The 18,298-nt window shown below is 41.1% G+C and overlaps 1 protein-coding gene across 4 annotated transcripts in view; it reads left to right on the top strand.

The window, feature by feature from the left end:
• The window catches only part of bcl11aa (BCL11 transcription factor A a), a 215,371-nt gene that overhangs the window by 28,024 nt on the left and 169,049 nt on the right, over nucleotides 1–18,298 (top strand). The window contains exon 2 of one of the 4 annotated variants that reach the window (XM_078229900.1): nucleotides 13,535–13,593. The exons of the other annotated variants lie outside the window; for them this stretch is intronic. Within the exon in view, the coding sequence (XP_078086026.1) occupies nucleotides 13,536–13,593 (58 nt within the window). The 5' untranslated portion in view covers nucleotide 13,535. The remainder of the gene's footprint in view (nucleotides 1–13,534; nucleotides 13,594–18,298) is intronic. 4 annotated transcript variants of the gene reach the window in all.

Genomic DNA, 18,298 nt, shown 5'->3' with positions numbered 1-18,298 from the left:
AAAGAGAGCTGGAAGAGAGGTTTATTTGGTCTATGTAAATGATACGGATTAGGAAGCACTTGGCAGGTAGGATTAAGGAAAACCCTAAGGCGTTCTATAAATATGTCAAGAGTAAAAGGATGAGACGTGAAGGAATAGGACCTATAAAAGGTGAAGGTGGGGAAGTCTGTACGGAACCAGTAGAAATGGCAGAGGTGCTTAATGAGTATTTTGCCTCGGTTTTCACAGAGGAGAAGGACATGGGTGGATGTACTGCGGGCTTGCGGTGGACTGAAAAGATTGAGTATGTGGACTTTAACAAAGAGGTTGTGCTGGAATCTTTGAATGACATCAAGATAGATAAGTCGCCGGGTCCAGATGGGATGTGTCCCAGGTTACTGTGGGAGGCGAGGGAAGAGATTGCAGAGCCTCTGGCGATGATCTTTGCGTCGTCGATGGAGACGGGAGAGGTGCCGGAGGATTGCGGATGTGGTTCCTATTTTCAAGAAGCGGAATAGGGATAGCCCAGGAAATTACCGACCGGTGAGTCTAACCTCAGTGGTTGGTAAGCTGATGGAGAAGATCCTGAGGGACAAGATTTATGAGCATTTAGAGAGGTTTAGTATGCTCAGGAATACTCAGCATGGCTTTGTCAAAGGCAGATCGTGCCTTACGAGCCTGGTGGAGTTCTTTGAAAATGTGACTAAACACATTGACGAAGGGAAAGCGGTAGATGTGGTTTATATGGATTTTAGCAAGGCGTTCGATAAGGTCCCCCATGCAAGGCTTCTAGAAAAAGTGAGAGGGCATGGGATCCAAGGGGCTGCTGCCCTGTGGATCCAGAACTGGCTTGCCCAAAGGAGACAGAGAGTGTGTATAGATGGGTCTTTTTCTAAATGGAGGTCGGTCACCAGTGGTGTGCCCCAGGGATCTGTTCTGGGACCCTTGCTGTTTGTCATTTTCATAAATGATCTAGATGAGGAAGTGGAGGGATGGGTTGGTAAGTTTGCTGACGACACGAAGGTTGGTGCGGTTGTGGATAGTCTGGAGGGATGTCAGAAGTTACAGAGGGACATAGATAGGATGCAAGACTAGGCGGAGAAGTGGCAGATGGACTTCAACCCAGATAAATGCGTAGTGGTCCATTTTGGCAGGTCAAATGGGATGAAGGAGTACAATATAAAGGGAAAGACTCTTAGTATTGTAGAGGATCAGAAGGACCTTGGGGTCCGGGTCCATAGGACTCTAAAATCGGCCCCGCAGGTGGAGGAGGTGGTTAAGAAGACGAATGGTGTGCTGGCCTTTATCAGTCGAGGGATAGAGTTTAGGAGTCCAGGGATAAAGCTGCAGCTACATAAGACCCTCGTTAGACCCCACTTGGAGTACTGTGCTCAGTTCTGGTCGCCTTATTACAGGAAGGATGTGGAAAAGATTGAAAGGGTGCAGAGGAGATTTACAAGGATGTTGCCTGGATTGAGTGGCATGGCTTATGAGGATAGGCTGAGGGAGCTCAGTCTTTTTTCCTTGGAGAGACGTAGGATGAGAGGAGACCTAATAGAGGTGTATAAGATGTTGAGAGGCATAGATCGGGTGGAGTCTCGGAGGCTTTTTCCCAGGGTGGAAATGGCTGCTACGTGAGGACACAGGTTTAAGGTGCTGGGGGGTAGGTACAGGGGAAATGTTAGGGGGAAGTTTTTCACACAGAGGGTGGTGGGCGAGTGGAATCGGCTGCCGTCAGTGGTGGTAGAGGCAAACTCAATAGGGTCTTTTAAGAGACTCCTGGATGAGTACATGGGACTTAATAGGATGGAGGGTTATAGGTAGGCCTAAAAGGTAGGGATATGTTTGGCACAACTTGTGGGGCCGAAGGGCCTTTTTTGTGCTGTAGTTTTTCTATGCTTCTATGTTTCTATAATAAATTGGTTAGATTTGCATATCATGCTAAACTTGGATGGAGGAAGGGGGTTAATGGGGCTGGATAAAGCAGCCAGGAAGCTACAGAAGGACCTGGACAATAGGTCAATGAGAAAATCTATATGGCAGCTACATTTCAATAGAGATCTATGCAAAATCTTACACATTGGAACAAAATATCGGGACATGCTAAATGAATGGTGTTCAACTGGTAGGGATGAGGCTGAAAGAGATCTGAGAATACAGGTGATAGTTGATCATTGTGTTTAATTATCACACCCACAGCAGTTTAAAAAAAAACAAACCGAATGCTTAGATGTACCCCAAGTCAGTAGGGACCACTGTGCCATTGGAGCTTTTTAATGGTGCTACACCTTCATTATACTTTTCTGGTCACTGAGTAAGCAAAATATCCAAGTATTTCAAAAGCTGTAGAGAATCACCACTAAACTGACTTGTGTCAAAGGATCAGAGTTATAAAGAAAGTTTAGAAAACCTTGGGACTTTTCAGCCTGGGGTGTGTGGAGAAAAGATGACTGAAAGGATCAGATCTCTTTCAGCCTCATCCCAACTGGTTGAACACCATTGATTTATCATGGCTCAATATTTTGTTCCAATGTGTATGATTTTGTATTGATCTGTATTGAAATATATCGAGCCAAATAAAATACACTGGGAGTTCTGTTGAAAGGTCATTGACCTGAAATGTTAATTCTGTTTCTCCTCACAGATGCTGCCTGACCTGCTGGGTTTTTCCAGATTTTCAGTTCTATACTCTTATTTCAAGTAAAATATTCAGTGGAATAATGAAGATTAAATCCTCAGCAATCTTTCAAGTTAAACCACAACTGTTGTGCAAGAGGACTTGTGTATGAACTGGTAAAGGCAAGTTCAGGACTGATGTCAAGAGGCATATCTTCAAACAAAGAGGTGAATAATACTGAAAAAGATAGTAGATGTAGCAACTCTGGAATTATCGGAGAGCCACTTGGATGATGTGAGGGGGAAAATTGTTGATCTCTCTGGAATGAGCTAAATGGCTCCTATGTACGTTTGTGACAAAATTACAATGATGAGAGAAAAATACAAATATGTGAATATGGTTCCCTGCTCAATCGGCGCTGGTAAATGGTGTGGTTCAGGGAGAGTATATTGCAGCACCATTTCATAATAAATCGCTGAGATTTCACTTGAGCGGATTTGTTCTTTTAGATGCATTTTCGGATCAGATGTATTGTACAAATTTTTAAGTTGGGTGGCCAGTTAGTATAAGTTTATTGTATTGGGACTGGATGGACCAGCTTTAGTCTGCTGTCTAGTCACTGTGATCTGTTTACCATCCTCAGTTCCCTGTCCATGCAATGTTAGGCTAACCTTCAGCCAGTCAACACGTTGTGATAAATAAAAGTAGCTATAGAATTGCTGAGAGTTGGTGACGATATGTGCTGAGTGCATGCCTGTGGACTTGCAGTATCCATTTTTTCATGGAAAGGCTGAACAACCAATCACTGAGCTCCTCCTATTTTGCCTCTCCCATCTCAGTTCAGACTTTGTAGTCGACAGAGTAAATAAATTCTGTTGAGAAGTTGAATACTCTATAAGCTTTCTTGCTGCCTCCAGAAGGTTTGCCAGTGATGTTTGGGCTTCTTTTCATATCTGTTCCGGTTCTTTAGATTATAAATACATGTGTGGGAATGAGTGGCGTCGAAAGGTCAGGTAGGATTTCTGACGAACAATAAACTGGGCAGTTCACTCCACCACTGAAAATGGGCCGAGGTAATGTTTTTGCCCTGTTTGTTAGTCTGTTTGAAAACAATATATCTTAAAACCTAATGGTCAGATTACAGCAAAACCTGCTACACCAATAGGGTATGGCCAAGGAAGAACTGATCTTGTTTCTTGTTGAAGGTGCAAATCTGGATCCATATCTTGTAAGTTTCTTGAAAGGATTTGTTAACATTGGGCAATAGGGTAAATAGATTTTGTTTGAGAATGTTGTGGGTTTGTTTTATTTAGAATGTTTGTTGCTTGTTTTAGAATTGTCTCAACTGCCCTGCATTAATTTGTCACAGCTGCCAAATGTGAGCAGAGTTTTCAGAGCAGGTTGCTGGATGTGGTTTGGTCTGAAGCTTCCTCAGTGAGTTGGAAACTCTTGATGTCAAGATTTTTTTTCAGCTTTGTAGTTACATAGCATCAACCAGGCAGGGAAAAGCCTCAAGGAAGAGCTTTGTAATTGTAATAATGTTGAGTTAACACGGCGTGATGGAGGTTATGTGCTCTACTGAGTACCCTCTTCACTTGTTTCAATCTTTATTCATTTGCTGAAACTTCTCGCACCTTTCCCTGGCAAATAACCAAAAGGAGTGCAAGTAAATTATAAACAAGTAGTCGGAAAGAAAGTAGGAGTGTTTAACACTTAACAAAAGAAACTAATGACTGAAAACATTTAGAGACAGCAAAAAGTTGTTTTTGATTAGCTTTTGAGGAAAAACAAGCAACTTATATTAACTTATTAAAATGTTTGCATCCATCTATGCCAAATTAGTAGAGACCAAAATAAGCCTCAGTCTCAGATTCTCTCTCTTTCTCCCTGAGGCAATGAGTCTAACCAGTGTAGTTTACATATAAACACCATGGACGGAATTTTCTCAAAAAGTTTCTAAGTGTCATAAGAATGAAAATGGGAGTCTTCTACGCCAGTCTTTTTGGCAAGCCCGGCACTGTAATCTTCCAGCACTCTGTCAACTTTTCTGACAGCTGGGAGCTTTGCATCAGAATAGGGGCATGGAGCCTAAGTATGCCAGGGAATCCACCTACAGAGCACTCAGGCACCATTACACCAGGCACCCCAATCTGCTGGTGAACCGGGCGATCCCCCTCCCGCCATCATTGGTGGCATTGTCACTGCCACACCCCCCCCCCCCCCCCCCACCCACCCACATCAGCCCCTGACATTGGGGCATCAGGACCTTCGTGATGAGTCACGTTGCGGACCCCCGACATGTCCACCTCCTTGTACAACCACCCCCCTTGTATTGGTCCCCTAGGTTATTGTGCATAGCCCCACCCCGTTGTCACTGTCCTAGCACACTTGTGGAGTTGCCCAACTGTACACGACCATGGTATGAGCACACAATGCATTTGTATACGAACTTAGTTGACTTGTGTCTCTTTTTTATGTCTATTTTCTGGGCTGTATATCCCTGGCCCCATGGAAACGAGGCTGGAGATGGGACTGGGATCAAATTCTTAAAGTATCATGTTGGGTTCACCTTGCAATGCTTTTGCTGTCAGCCGGGGTTAATGTGGCATGAGCCACCTGCTTGGTAGGGGTGACTAGCCAGTTAGCCCAATCAAAGGTGTACTTGGGGCAGGGTGAGGACACTGTTGCCATTTACCTGGCATCGGTCCACTCCTGCTGAATCAGGAGATTGGAGGCACTTCCTGGCTGTAGGCTGCGAAGAGTCATTGTGCCTCTACTCCATCATCCTAGCATAGAGCTAGGCTGACAGAGTTGTGGTGCACTGACTACAGTGATGGCTCCACAATGATAGCCTGACAGCTGGGACAATCTGGGACGTTTCATTTTAGTCCTAGTGCTGCAGAGAGTACCTCTGTTTTGAGGCACCCTTGCATGATTCCTGGCTGCCTCATCAGCACCCACCTCTCCTGCCAGCTGGCCATTGCTGCAGGCTCTTCTGGTGAGCCTCCCTTTTCCCTGCTCAGCTTGCCACTCCTAATTGGACAGGATTCCTGGATGCAACATCTTAATTGGTATTGGCACTGATTTTGAGCTTCAACCCAACCGGGAAAATTAGGCCCTGTTTCTCTGTACGAGTGTCTCCGCCTATGTCATTGTTAGGCAGTCTGTTTTTGTTTCTGCACTATTCATATTGTTACCCCTTTCCTCTCATATCTGTCTTGCATTCACTTATACACTTATGCTTCTCCCTTCCTGACATCAGTGGCTCTGCCTCTTTTTTAAATTCCCCCAGAGGTCCTATCTACACTTTCTATGTTCTGGTAGGCACTTTTGCTTAATTTTGTCCCCTTTTAAATTATCTAAAGGTGTACTACCTTTATGAAAAAGTGATTAGCTTTGTTGGTGAACACTTTCACAATTGCTTCCATTATGTCATTTATTGGGGTAATGATGTCAGACAGTTCTTCACAAACAAAAATAAAAAGCTTTCACAAAGACAGTGCTTCTTTAAATCCCTCTCAAGTGTTCGGCTTCAGTGTTGGACTGATTAATTAGCCAGCTTAAATTCATAAGAAAATAAGAGCATGAGTGAGAAAATTAAATTGTGTTGAGAAGATTTCCAGAGAGACAGTTGTCCCTTGTGTAGTGATGGGTTGTCATAAAAATGCAAAGGGAATTTATTTTGGGTGCAGCAAAATAAGCTGGAACAAACTTGATTCTTCCATTTTTGATTTTGATTTGATTTATTATTGTCATATGTATTAGTATACAGTGAAAAGTATTGTTTCTTGTGCGCTATACAAACAAAGCATGCTGTACATAGCGCAGGAAAGGAGAGGGTGCAGAATGTAATGTTATAGCCATAGCTAAAGATCAACTTAATGCGAGGTAGGTCATTCAAAGGTTTGATGGCAGCAGGGAAGAAGCTGTCCTTGAGTCGGTTGGTATGTGACCTCAGACTTTTGTGTCTTTTTCCCGACCGAAGAGAGTATGTCCGGGGTGCGTGGGGCCCTTAATTATGCTGGCTGCTTTTCTGAGGCAGTGGGAAGTGTAGATAGTGTCAATGGGTGGGAGGCTGGTTTGAGTGATGGACTGGGCTTCGTTCACGACTCTTTGTAGTTTCTTGCAGTCTTGGACAGAGCAGGAGCCACACCAAGCTGTGATACACCAAGAAAGAACGCTTTCTATGGTGCATCTGTAAAAGTTGGTGAAAGCTGTAGCGGACATACCAAAGTTCCTTGGTCTTCTGAGAAAGTAAATGCATTGGTGGGCATTCTTAACTATAGTGTCAGCATGGGGGGGGGGGAAGAGAGAGCGAGAGAGAGAGAACCTGAAGCTCTCAACCATTTCTACTTCGTCCCCATTGATGTAGACAGGGCATGTTCTCCACTACACTTCCTGAAGTCAATGACTATCTCCTTTGTTTTGTTGACATTGAGTTATCAAAGTATATGTCATTTTCATTTGTTATTTACAATATTAACTGTTTTTAATGTTAGTATGTTTTAAATTTATTTTCCATTTGAGTTGAAATGAAAGCTTTGAGATTAAATTAATTATAGTGGTGGAGGGAGGTTGCAAGTATGCAAATTAGGCTGAGAGAAAAGTATAAGATGGCAACAGTGTGAGGGGAGTCAAAATGGCTCTCTTCAGTGTACATTGTTTATGGTTGATCCCTAATGCCCTGAGATAGGGTCCTGGAAAGAGAAGAGAGGCTTATATCTGGGCAGTGAGCATGAGAACCAGATTGACCTTTAAGGCTAGCATTTATATTGACCTTTGAACTTTTAGAAAACCTCCTACATCACCGGAGCATTCTCAAACAAAATTTTACACAAAAGCCTTGTGAGGGATTAGGACAGATGGCCAAAAGCAAGAGTTGAGTTTTAGGAATGTCTGTAAAGTTTCGAGTAAAATAAGAAATGGAAAGATTTAGGAAGGGAATTCAAGGGCTTTTGAATGAAGTTCCAGCTGCCGGTGGTGAAGTGATTAAATTGGGTGCTCAACGGGCCAGAATTGGAAGAACACAGGTATCCAAGAGTGTTGTAAAGTTGGAGGAAGTCAGAGATGTGTGTCCTTACTCGAGTGCTTAAACTCTTTGCTTTTCCCCCTTTTTTGTGAAACGGGTTGTTGGTGATTTTGTAGTAACAACTCCTAGCATTGATGATGAGGTTAGTTTTCATTGAAAGTGTCTTTCATGCTTTCTGTGGTTGCAGATCTTGTTTTCTGTGGGTCTTTTTATATGTGTTACACATTTGTTGAGTTGGTAGACAGAATCACTGTTTTTGCTTATTCGTAAACATGGAGACCAAAGAGAGGGAAGGGGCCTGGTCGCTCCAACATTTGGACTTGAACCATTATGCTACAGTTTCAATTCAGCCTTGGCAGATATCTTGGCTTGTCAGCCCATTGGTGAGTGAATTTGACTGGCCATCTCGGTGTTTGCTGATTTGTAAGGTTCAGCATGGTTCTGGGACAGGAGGTGAAATCCCAGTAGGGTAGTGGGATTTCAAAGAGTGAACCTGAAAGGTAAACAAATTGTGAGGAGGTTTAGTTCCTTTCAACCAATTGGAGGATTATTATCTGAGTAAGTCTCATTCTGCACCACAGGGATTCTGTGACTCTGGATTTAAAATTGTAATCTTTGCTATCTTCTACAATAGAATACCTCTGGGTTTCAGGTCCTGAACTATTACTGAAATTGCTGACATTAATGCTTGCACTGAGTGGATTCATTCAGTGATATTACTGCTGCAGCTAATGTGCGTCAAGGTACATCTTTTGAGGAACAAGTGGAGAATGAGATAGAGAGTGGGAGGGTGGAATTTCAATGACATTGACGATTCTAGATTGTGTAAATGGAATGTTCAGTGAGTGAAACAAAAGACATTGAATAATACATTCAGCTATATCAAATCATGATGAAAATATTACTGCTTTGTGGTACATTTTAGATTCCAAACCGTGCCCAGGGAAGATATCCCAGGTTGTTTGGATGGCACATTTTGGCCGGCATGTATGTTAATTGCCCAGCTGAAGATCTGAAATCTACTTTAGTGCTTGTTTTGTTAGCTTAACATCAGCTGTTTCCTGTAGAACAGGATCTGAATGACTGGGTCCAGTGTGTGCACAGCATTGTGGCGTGCCAATACCTGCTGGCATGATGACAGATTCCTTATTTAATTTGTAATTGATTAAACTATTTAACAAATTGATTTTAGAATCTGCTTTTAAACCCAGACTGTTCTAAATCAGCTATAGTCTTCATTAAGTAATGTAGATTTGTTTTACATACTGCAGTGAGCAGGAACTTTGACATATGGCACTACAGATTGGAGGGGGAGGAGGTGATGGCAGCAGTTAGTTGTGGTGGAGATGACCTCCTTACTAGAGTTTGCTGAGTTCCTAATCCCAGTCTGATCTCTGTGACAAGATCTTGAAAGTTGTCTAATTTTCTTTCTCCTACTCCTCACCTGAAGGTGCTGACTGGTGCAAAGGAGCTGTCATTCATTTAGTTCCTCGCCCAAGTGGTAGCTGTCAAGATGTTAGCTGAGAAGGTGCATGTCTGCAGCCTATTCCACTGTGGGGAGAATTGCAACTCAGAAAAGTTAAGGCCATTTATAGAAATTTACACCATTTGCATCAATGTCTTCAGATAACTTTGCAGACCAAGGATCAGAGCTGAAATTTGCCTGATGTTTGTGGTTTATTGCAACACTGTGACGGATCAACCCATTGAGGAACCAATATATCATGTACTTTTTTAAGATTGGCTTCAGTGATTCTTGAATACTTAAGTTATAGTTATAATTGTGTTGAATTTATGCACATGTATTGGAGGGAATGGGGATAGAAAATTTAACTAGACATTTTTGATGTTGAAATGTGCGCTGTCATTTCTTTTTACTTTTTCCTTGTACATTATGTAGATTGGGAATCATGCAGGCAGTACCAATTACCAATAGCATACAGTCTTTAACTGTCTATTCATTATTGCACTATAGCCCATTGCTGATAGTTAATTGTAAGGTATATGTGTGCAACTGAAATGAACCTCATTTGCTCCCCAGCACTCATGGTTTTCCTTAAGAATAAATGGGCCAGAATCACGGCCCCTAAACTCAACATGGAAAGAGTTCCAAGTTTTTGCAGTACACTAATCAATGCAGGTTGAACCAGGAACTTGCATTCTCTAACCCTGGAATTGCTTCTTAGAAAGATGGACATGATTTCAATTATCTGGGAATTACATATGATGTGCACTGATTACAATGGTACATTTTGCTGTTAACCTGAGACACTATACCTTCAGCACTCCCAATATTGGTTGGATCCAAAGTTTCAGAACACTGAGAAGCAGCTCATGTACATCCATCTCAATACCCATTAAAAGAAGGAAGGATTTGATTTTGTTTTTGTTTTGTAATTTGGAAATTTTTTGGAATAATTCTAATTAAAATAACTTGGCAGCAATAAGGAAACAAAATCATGATGGGGATCAATAATTGAAAAAAAACCATGGGGCGCATTTTCCCGTTCTGCCCACCATGGGAATTGTAGCGGGCGAGGGGTGGACCACGGAAAGGTCCATTGACCTCGGGTGGGATTTTCTGGTTTCGGGACGAGCGTAGGTGGAAAATCTCGCCCACAGTCTTTCTACAGTGTCATGAAATTAAAACATGCTTGGAAATGTCTTGAAGTATTTTTCTTGCTTTGCATTGCAATATGTGCATATGAAAGTGTTAAAGTGGCATGAATTGATTACTATCTTTAGCAATTGTCATGAGGTTGGCTTAGTTACTTGTATGTTCGCCATAGACAGAGGATACCCGTATTTCCCACCCTCTCACCCGCGATTGGGAAAGCTGTTGTGGGGATAGATGCTGGTACTTGAAGCATTTTTGTGATTCTGCATCTGATGATCTTGTGGATGTTGGAGGGGAAAAAAACCCCTCATTTTATGATGATTGAATTGCATCTCTGCCAAAACTGAGCAGGTACATAATATACCTGCCAAGTTTTGGGAGAGATGCAATTCAATCATGAAATGAGGTTTTCTTTTTCAAATCTGTGTCGTCAATAGTGGAAATTTTACTCACCAATTGGTTAATAGTGATTTGTATGTAGTAACTGTATTGTACATTGCTTCAATATTTGCTACCTAGTTATGTTTCTTTATTCATAATGTTAGATTTTCCTATGAGGAACTTTTATTTTTCTTGAAATGAAATCTTATTTTTGTTTAACTTGTGGGTGAATGCAAATCTACTGTTTTGCAGATGTTTTTCTTACCAACTAGAGTTTGTGTTAAGTTTTACATTCAGAGTAGGTTCTGGCTCCAGTGCTGGACCTTGTCACTGTCTCAAAGGTGTTTCCACTGCAGTGGAAGTTCTGCGTCTTTTCCTGTTGCTTCGAGTCTTTAGCCTGCAGTACAACATGACTCTTCCATTTCTTTGTATTTTCATACTCGTGCACCAAGTGCTTTCTATAAATGTCGAACGTTGGTTGGAAAGCTATTTCAATTGAGTTTCTGGTGGCAAATGTGAAGTGTTCATTTTTTATGATCGTGGTTTGACCTCCCATTTGGCAAAGGAACGAAACACCATTGGGTGAAATTTATTTCCCTGTTTTCTTTTGTCTATTTGTATTATAGAGAGAAAATACTCCAGATATTAAAACTGTCAGTTCTCATTGGCTAAATGATTTCCTTGGTGGAGCCTGGGGGAGGAACATAATTGTTTATTATAAAGAAAGGAGCTGAAGTGTGGATGTGATGTGTGGATACTTTTTGCATAACCGGGAAGAAAGAATCAGTGAACATAAAAGCTAGAAGTCTTAAATGTAATTTGAAGGGAAACTTCAGACATGATTCATGAAATATGTCCCAACATACTGAGTAATAACTACTAATTCAACAAGGGTTTAGGATCTGAAATTGGTGCCAAGGTTGGGGTTCACAAAAATGATCTGCGGCATTCCTCTGGCAACTGAATGTTGCACTTTGATGTACAGATTGCTTATTATCACAAAGTTTATGCATGTGATATACAGTGAATATATAAGGCTATGATTGGAAATTCTCCCCAAACCCTATTATGGTGAGCATTGTGTTGTAGTTAGGGTTATTTTATCTGGTTTCTGTGTAGAAGCCATAAATGCTGCGTGCTCTGTTGTATGTCATAGTATAAAGCAGACAGCTGTACTGAGGAGCTACTGTAAAATATTTTCTGGCAGCAGATAAAGCAGAAAACCTGCTTGTCTGGCTACTGCTACAATGTCACCAGTGTGCGCAGCACCATGGGAGAGTTTTAATCCAAACCTCCTGAAACGTCTGCCTGTGTTACCAAGAACAATATTGCCAGAGGCACCTGCTTTACTTGAGCTGAGTAAAGTTCAGATCTAAACATTATTTTAACTTTGCCTGCCATTTTCGTTCAGTACATAACGTGATTAGCCCTCTCTGAAGGGAAAGGTGAGGACTTGTGGCCATTTAGGCTTAATTTAAAACTTGTTTTCTTTTTCCAGTTTTCTCTCCTGGTGGCAGACACTTTTACTGGGAGTGAAGCCTTTAGGTGCCTTGCCCAAGTGACCATTTTTTAAACAGAAGGTTAAATGTTGAGTCTTAGCTGGCTAACTCCTATTCATGGGCTACCACAATCAAACCCAATTCTGTGTCTTGCAAACATACATTTTTGAGCAGAAGTTGCTGGTTAGCAACCAGATTGGGAACCCTGCCTCATTATGCTTCTCCCCTCCATAGTCCCCGGGTAATGTGCTATTACATTAATTGACACTACCTGTCTGATGGAGCTAAGCTAGCTCAACATATACCGGGAACTTTTTCCTTTGGGTGGCACAGTACTTTTTTACATAGTCTCTTTACCCAGTAAGCCATGCCAGGAAACTATTCTGAACTGTTTTCACAAAGTGTGTATAGGGACAGATTTTTCTCCTCTTCACATGCAGCAGGGTGAGTGCGGGTGCCCAGGAGTGGCTGGGGTTCAAAAATTCAGCCCACTTCCTGGGGATCACAGTTTGAATTGCATTTGCACTTCCAGATGAGGCGGTTGAAACAAAAAGGCTCATGATCCCCAGAGGTCTTAAAAAATGTGCATGGGTCAGTGTTTCAAATTAATGTGTCTTCTCTGCACTGATGATACCTAATGGATTTGTAGTTTCTGTTAGCTGGAGTGAAAAATCTATTCCTCATTAGGCCAAGTGTTTTTAATGCAATGTGACAAATGCAGCATTTTTATCCCGTTTGCTGCATAGTTTGTTACCTTACTCCAATTTTGCATAAAATGATCCACAGGCAATGAAAATGGCAATTCCTAATCCGATCTGAGTGATAACAAATCACTTATTTTAACCATTATGGATGTGGGGTTACTTGGGTCACATTGGGATCCTACCAATACAACAGTATAAAAGAGCAAGGAATAGTTTGTAAATGTGATGAATGAATAATGGAGCATGCCATCATAACAATTGTGGCAAATTAGTGACCACCTTTCATTCTCCTTAGCTACAAATTTGTTGATTCAAACTGACACATGTGAAAATTTTCAGTCACAGTTTTGATCAAAGTTTGGAGGATGCTGTTTATTACATAAGACTGACTGACTGATTTTAGTATATTTATGCTGCATCTGTTCTACCAGGATTCCAAACAAGCCATTCTGAAAATCTTTGTTTTCTCTTTAAATAAAACGTGTTATGGGACATCACTGCAAAAAGAGCAGGTCAAAACATGTTTATACTCATTAATTTGATCATTTAAATTGGTTGACCTCTTCAAGGTAAAACATCAACCTACATAAAATATATTAATACCTGCAAGAGCTTTTTCAGTTGTTTTCTGTTATTATAGTACTTTTTGTTCTTTCTGACCAATTCTTTTTTTCTGTTTCTTACGTTGACATTTTTTGCTATACTTAGAATGTCAAATCCTTTCAGACGGGAGGTTGCTTTAGAAAACCTGTATACAAGCTGGAAAAGTAAGTACAAATTATTCCCATCCCCTGCTTCTTCCGTTAATTTGCTGTTTTAAACAGAGGCCTGGATTTTTGCAGAGTTGTGGAAACTGCACGGTGTATCCAAAATGACGGATAGACCCCTGATCTGGAAGTCCTGTCCCTATATCCATCAGAAACCATTTTCAATAGGGAGAAGGATTTGGGGGTTGGGGGAAGGGGCAGGCAGTGACTCTCATACTAGGGAAACCCAAACTCCAGTAGCACCTATTTAAAATCAGTGCTGGAGTAAGGGCCTTATTCTGCAGTTTGAGAGTTACGGCTTTTTTGAATTGATGTAAATGCTACTGAAGGGGAGCTTAGTATGTAGCGCTGTCAAGTTATTTAAATGCCCAGCCCATTAAAAATTGAAAACAAAACACTGCTTGCCTCTGTCTGAGGGTTGAAAAAAATCAGTTCTAGCTGTTTGTTTACATAACCTTAAGCGCTATCATTATTAATGCTTTCCAGAACCTAGCATTATCACAATGGAGGGGCTATACGTTCATAGTTGACTGACAGTTCAAAGAGATTGGTAAATTGGGACATAAATGCATTGAATAGGCTTTCATGAATTACAGTTTATTTATGTACTGTAGTAAAGTCTGTAATAGATAGAGCTTTATTGTATTTCAACTTAACATGGCTCCTGAAGTCTACTCATAGTGGAACTGGGTAAGTTGATATAGGAACTATAAAGGGCTATGGGATGGGTGGGTGTCATGAGTTGGCATAGAGGCTATGCAAGGCCATTTGGATGGGTGGGGAATGTGTTAGCATGAGATGACATGTATGGGTATGGTGCATTAGGGGTGAGGGCTAGAAAACCTAGTGTTTAAGAAAACAGTTGGACAAAATCCCAGAGCACTATGGTGGACACTATGGCCACCTTCAATCTGCCACTGGGTGCCTGATTCCATCTTGCCATTCAGGTCATTTTTTCCTGAGGCAGGTGTGGTGAGCCATTAAATTTCCTGGCACTGTGGGCCCACCTTGGGAATGAAAACCCAGGATATAGAATCTGTCTGGCTCATGCCAGTATGGACATGTTGTTGCTCTATTTTAGGATTTGTAAGTAATGATTTTTTTAGTTAAATGGAGGCAGTGATTGACACCCCATAAGTGATTTAAATGTGCAAGAGATCTCGCTGCCCCTCCAACAGGCTGAAACCTTTATGGTTCTACTTCCTATTTTAATGGGAAGTGAAGCAGCTGGGTCATAGAAGCTATAGTCCCAATGTGGAGGGATTTTTGAGAGTGAATGCAATATTAAATAAGAGCCAATGCCAAAATGCCTTCGAGGGTGCAGACATTTTTGAGTGCTAAGAGGGATGGATGGGATAGTTTTTTCCTTTCAGAATAGATTTATAGGAGGGCCATGAGAATAATTCCTTGGGGAGAAGTCAGCTATTGTAACCAAGCTGGAGAGGTCAAAATGCAGGGAATATTTGAATTCTCTATGAAAATACACAGAATTGTAGTGTGGCTTCTGCATTTCTAAAATTTTCTGTTTGTTTTGAGGGGCAGAACATAGTTGGCAGTGAGCACTGTGTTCCTTTCTGTTGACATAGAGCTTTGTCTACTGGGGTTTTTGCAGGTGTTTGAAATGTGGAAGCAGAAGTGCTTTAAATGGTGGTTTTTGCAGAAACTGGGTAACCGGTTTAGCAGAACTCTGCTCATTTGAATGCTATTCAATCAGACCCACCCCCGCAAACCTGCTTTTACCCTGTCTTGCATCTCTGGTCTATCTGACTTTAACATGGCTCTATTACTTCCGCTCAAGGGGATTTTCACAGTAATTTCATTGCAGAGTTAATGTAAGCCTACTTAGGAGACTAATAAACTTTAAACAAAGCAGTTGTTCACCTGAGACAGACAAACCATTGCAAGTCCGGCTCAACTTACGCAGGGAAAAACGATTGCAGGCAAAGGGTAACTCATTACATGATCCAGCTTTGATCTCTCTCTTCTACCCCCCACTCTCCCGACTTGCTCTATCACCTCTGCCCCTATCCTCCCCCACCCTCCTGACGTTTTCTGAGAAAGATCTCCTAAATGCCTGCCAGGAGAGTGGGGATTTGGTGCTGGATTCTCTTCATGCACAGATACCAGGGAAATCCTTGTGAGCTTCTTCTCCTCTGCTCTGTGCTATGCTTAATTTACTGTCACTCCACCCTCAATTCCCACCGCCCTATTGCAGAGTGATGGCTTGTGTTGTATTATGTACTTCAGAAAGTTAACAGAAAATGCAATAAATAGATCATTGCTACATTCGCTGCATTGTGACCATTCACTCAATGCAGTGTGAAGGATTCCAACTCATAAATATCCACTGCACTCAGAACTCACAAAAGCAACTTTGCATATAGTCAGAAACTTATCAGATTTGTTAAAGTTGAAGAAAATGTCTGGTTTTATTCCCAACAAAATGACTACAACATTGATTTCTATTTGCCTCTGGTAATTTTAATTCCCTCTTACATTGCAACCTCGTTATGTAATTGTTTCTTTGCTTCTCTTGCTCTGTGATAGGTGTGGTTCTGTGTTTATATGGGGTTAGCCATATAACTGTATTCCTAGTTCCTCTGTTTTCCTCATGCAGCATCTCCATTCTCTACAAATGTGAGGTTATCCACTTTGGTAGCAAAAGCAGGAAGACAGATTATTACCTGAATGGCTATAAATTAAGAGAAGGGAAATGTGCAACGAGACCTGGGTGTCCAAGTACACCCATTGCTGAATGTAAGCATGCAAGTACAGCAGGTGGTAAAGAAGGCAAATGGTATGTTGGCCTTCATAGTGCGAGGATTCGAATACAGGAGGAGGGATGCCTTGCTGCAATTATACAGGGCCTTGAAGAGGCCACACTTGGAATATTATGTGCAGTTTTGATCTCCTTATCTGAGAAACGATGCTCTTGCTCTACAGGGAGTGCAGAAAAGGTTTACCAGACTGAATCCTGGGATGGCAGGACTGACATGAGGAGACATTAAGTCAGTTAGGATTATATTCGCTGGAGTTTAGGAGAACAAGGGGAATCTCATAGAAACTTAAAGTTCTAACAGGACCACAAAGGATAGATGTAGAAAGGATGTTCCCAATGGTGGGGGTGTTCAGGACCAGGGGTCATAGTCTAAAGATATGGGATAGACCATGTAATAATGGGATGAAGAGAAATTTCTTCACCCAGAGAGTCGCAAGCCTGCAGAATTAGTTATCACAGAAAGCAGTTGAGGCCAAAACACACTTTTCAAGAAGGAGTTAGATGTAGCTCTGGCAGTGAGGGGGATCAAAGGATATGGGGGAAGGTGGGATCAGGCTGTTGAGTTGGATGATCAACCATGACCATAATGAATGGTGGAGCAGGCTCGATGGGCCAACTGGCCTACTCCTACTCCTATTTCTTTGTTTCTCATCACCACCATCCCCAGATTAGAGAGTGCAAACTTCTCAATTTAACAACCAAACAAGAACTGATCTAAGTCATTATATGAAGCCAAAACCACTCCAGCTGTGATTCAACTATATTTGGCATGTGTCCAATGCCCAAACAGTTGAACCAACAAGTTATCTGTTGTGGATCTAAGTCTTTCTTTTAAAGACAGGTGATAAATATACCAATTTTTTTTGTTCTTTTGAATTCACAAATGTTGAGAAGCGAATTGGTCAATATCTTCTCCATTCCATTTTTTATTCTGAATTGTAGATATGAGATTAGAATCATGCATTCATACAAAGAATGTCTTGTGTCTGCGATCCTGAGCAATCAGGAGTTATGATGTTAGACAATGTTTTCAACATACTCAGACTAGGATAGAATATACGGTCTTGAGCAGAATGTATCTGGCTTCCATGGCAACTTTGAGTCACGAGTGTTCGATCCCAGGACATGAATATTTTTATTGAGAATATAATTCATTACGCAAAGGGGAGGATTATTCTAGTAACTTTGACTTGAGTGACTTTTAATTTTATATTAATTCATAATTGCCCCATGTGTCTTTCTTTCATGTTCAAATCTTTTTATTTTCATGCATGGAATAGTTAATAGAGATACTTACTTGCCTCTGTGTACCTTTTTTAAAAAAAAATTAAGTTCTGTCAGCTCAGTAGGTTTATGGAAGTTTTCATCTGAGAATGATTTTAGGTCAACAAAATATACCGTGTCCCTGATCAGAGTTCTGTGAAACCCAAGAGCATGCAAAGCCACTCTATGCAGCACCAGATTTCACCTTCTCCTTGATAGAGAAATCTGAGGTTAATGTTGTGCTTAATGCTTCGTACAAATCTCCTTTTTTCCCTATTGTAGTGGAAAAGTTAACCTATTTATTTTTGAATAACTAAACTCTTTGTTAAAAAAGAGTGAAGGAGAATCCTGTGAATATGTTAAATGTTCGTTAATATTCACCCTCTGTTATTTAAAGGCCTGGAGAGAATATTTAGTCCTGATTTCTGAAAGCTTAAAGCACTGCACCTGAACAAGTCTATTTTTAGGTCCAAAGTTGCTTCCTGAATAAATTAAACTGTATTTCAGCTTTTACTAGCTCCAGTCCTTTGTATGCTCTCAATCAAAGTTTGCATAAAAATGCAGAAAACTAAATTTGTAATGCAAGTTTCACTTGAAGGGAAAAAAAAATGAAGGCAATATTTGGAGATGAGAAAAAAATACAAAACAAAAAGTCAAATAATG

The sequence above is a fragment of the Mustelus asterias genome, chromosome 15 (genome assembly GCF_964213995.1).
Source record: "Mustelus asterias chromosome 15, sMusAst1.hap1.1, whole genome shotgun sequence".
Lineage (NCBI taxonomy): Eukaryota > Metazoa > Chordata > Chondrichthyes > Carcharhiniformes > Triakidae > Mustelus > Mustelus asterias.
Note: the sequence above shows the minus strand (reverse complement) of the source record. Positions and strands in the feature narration are given on the sequence as shown.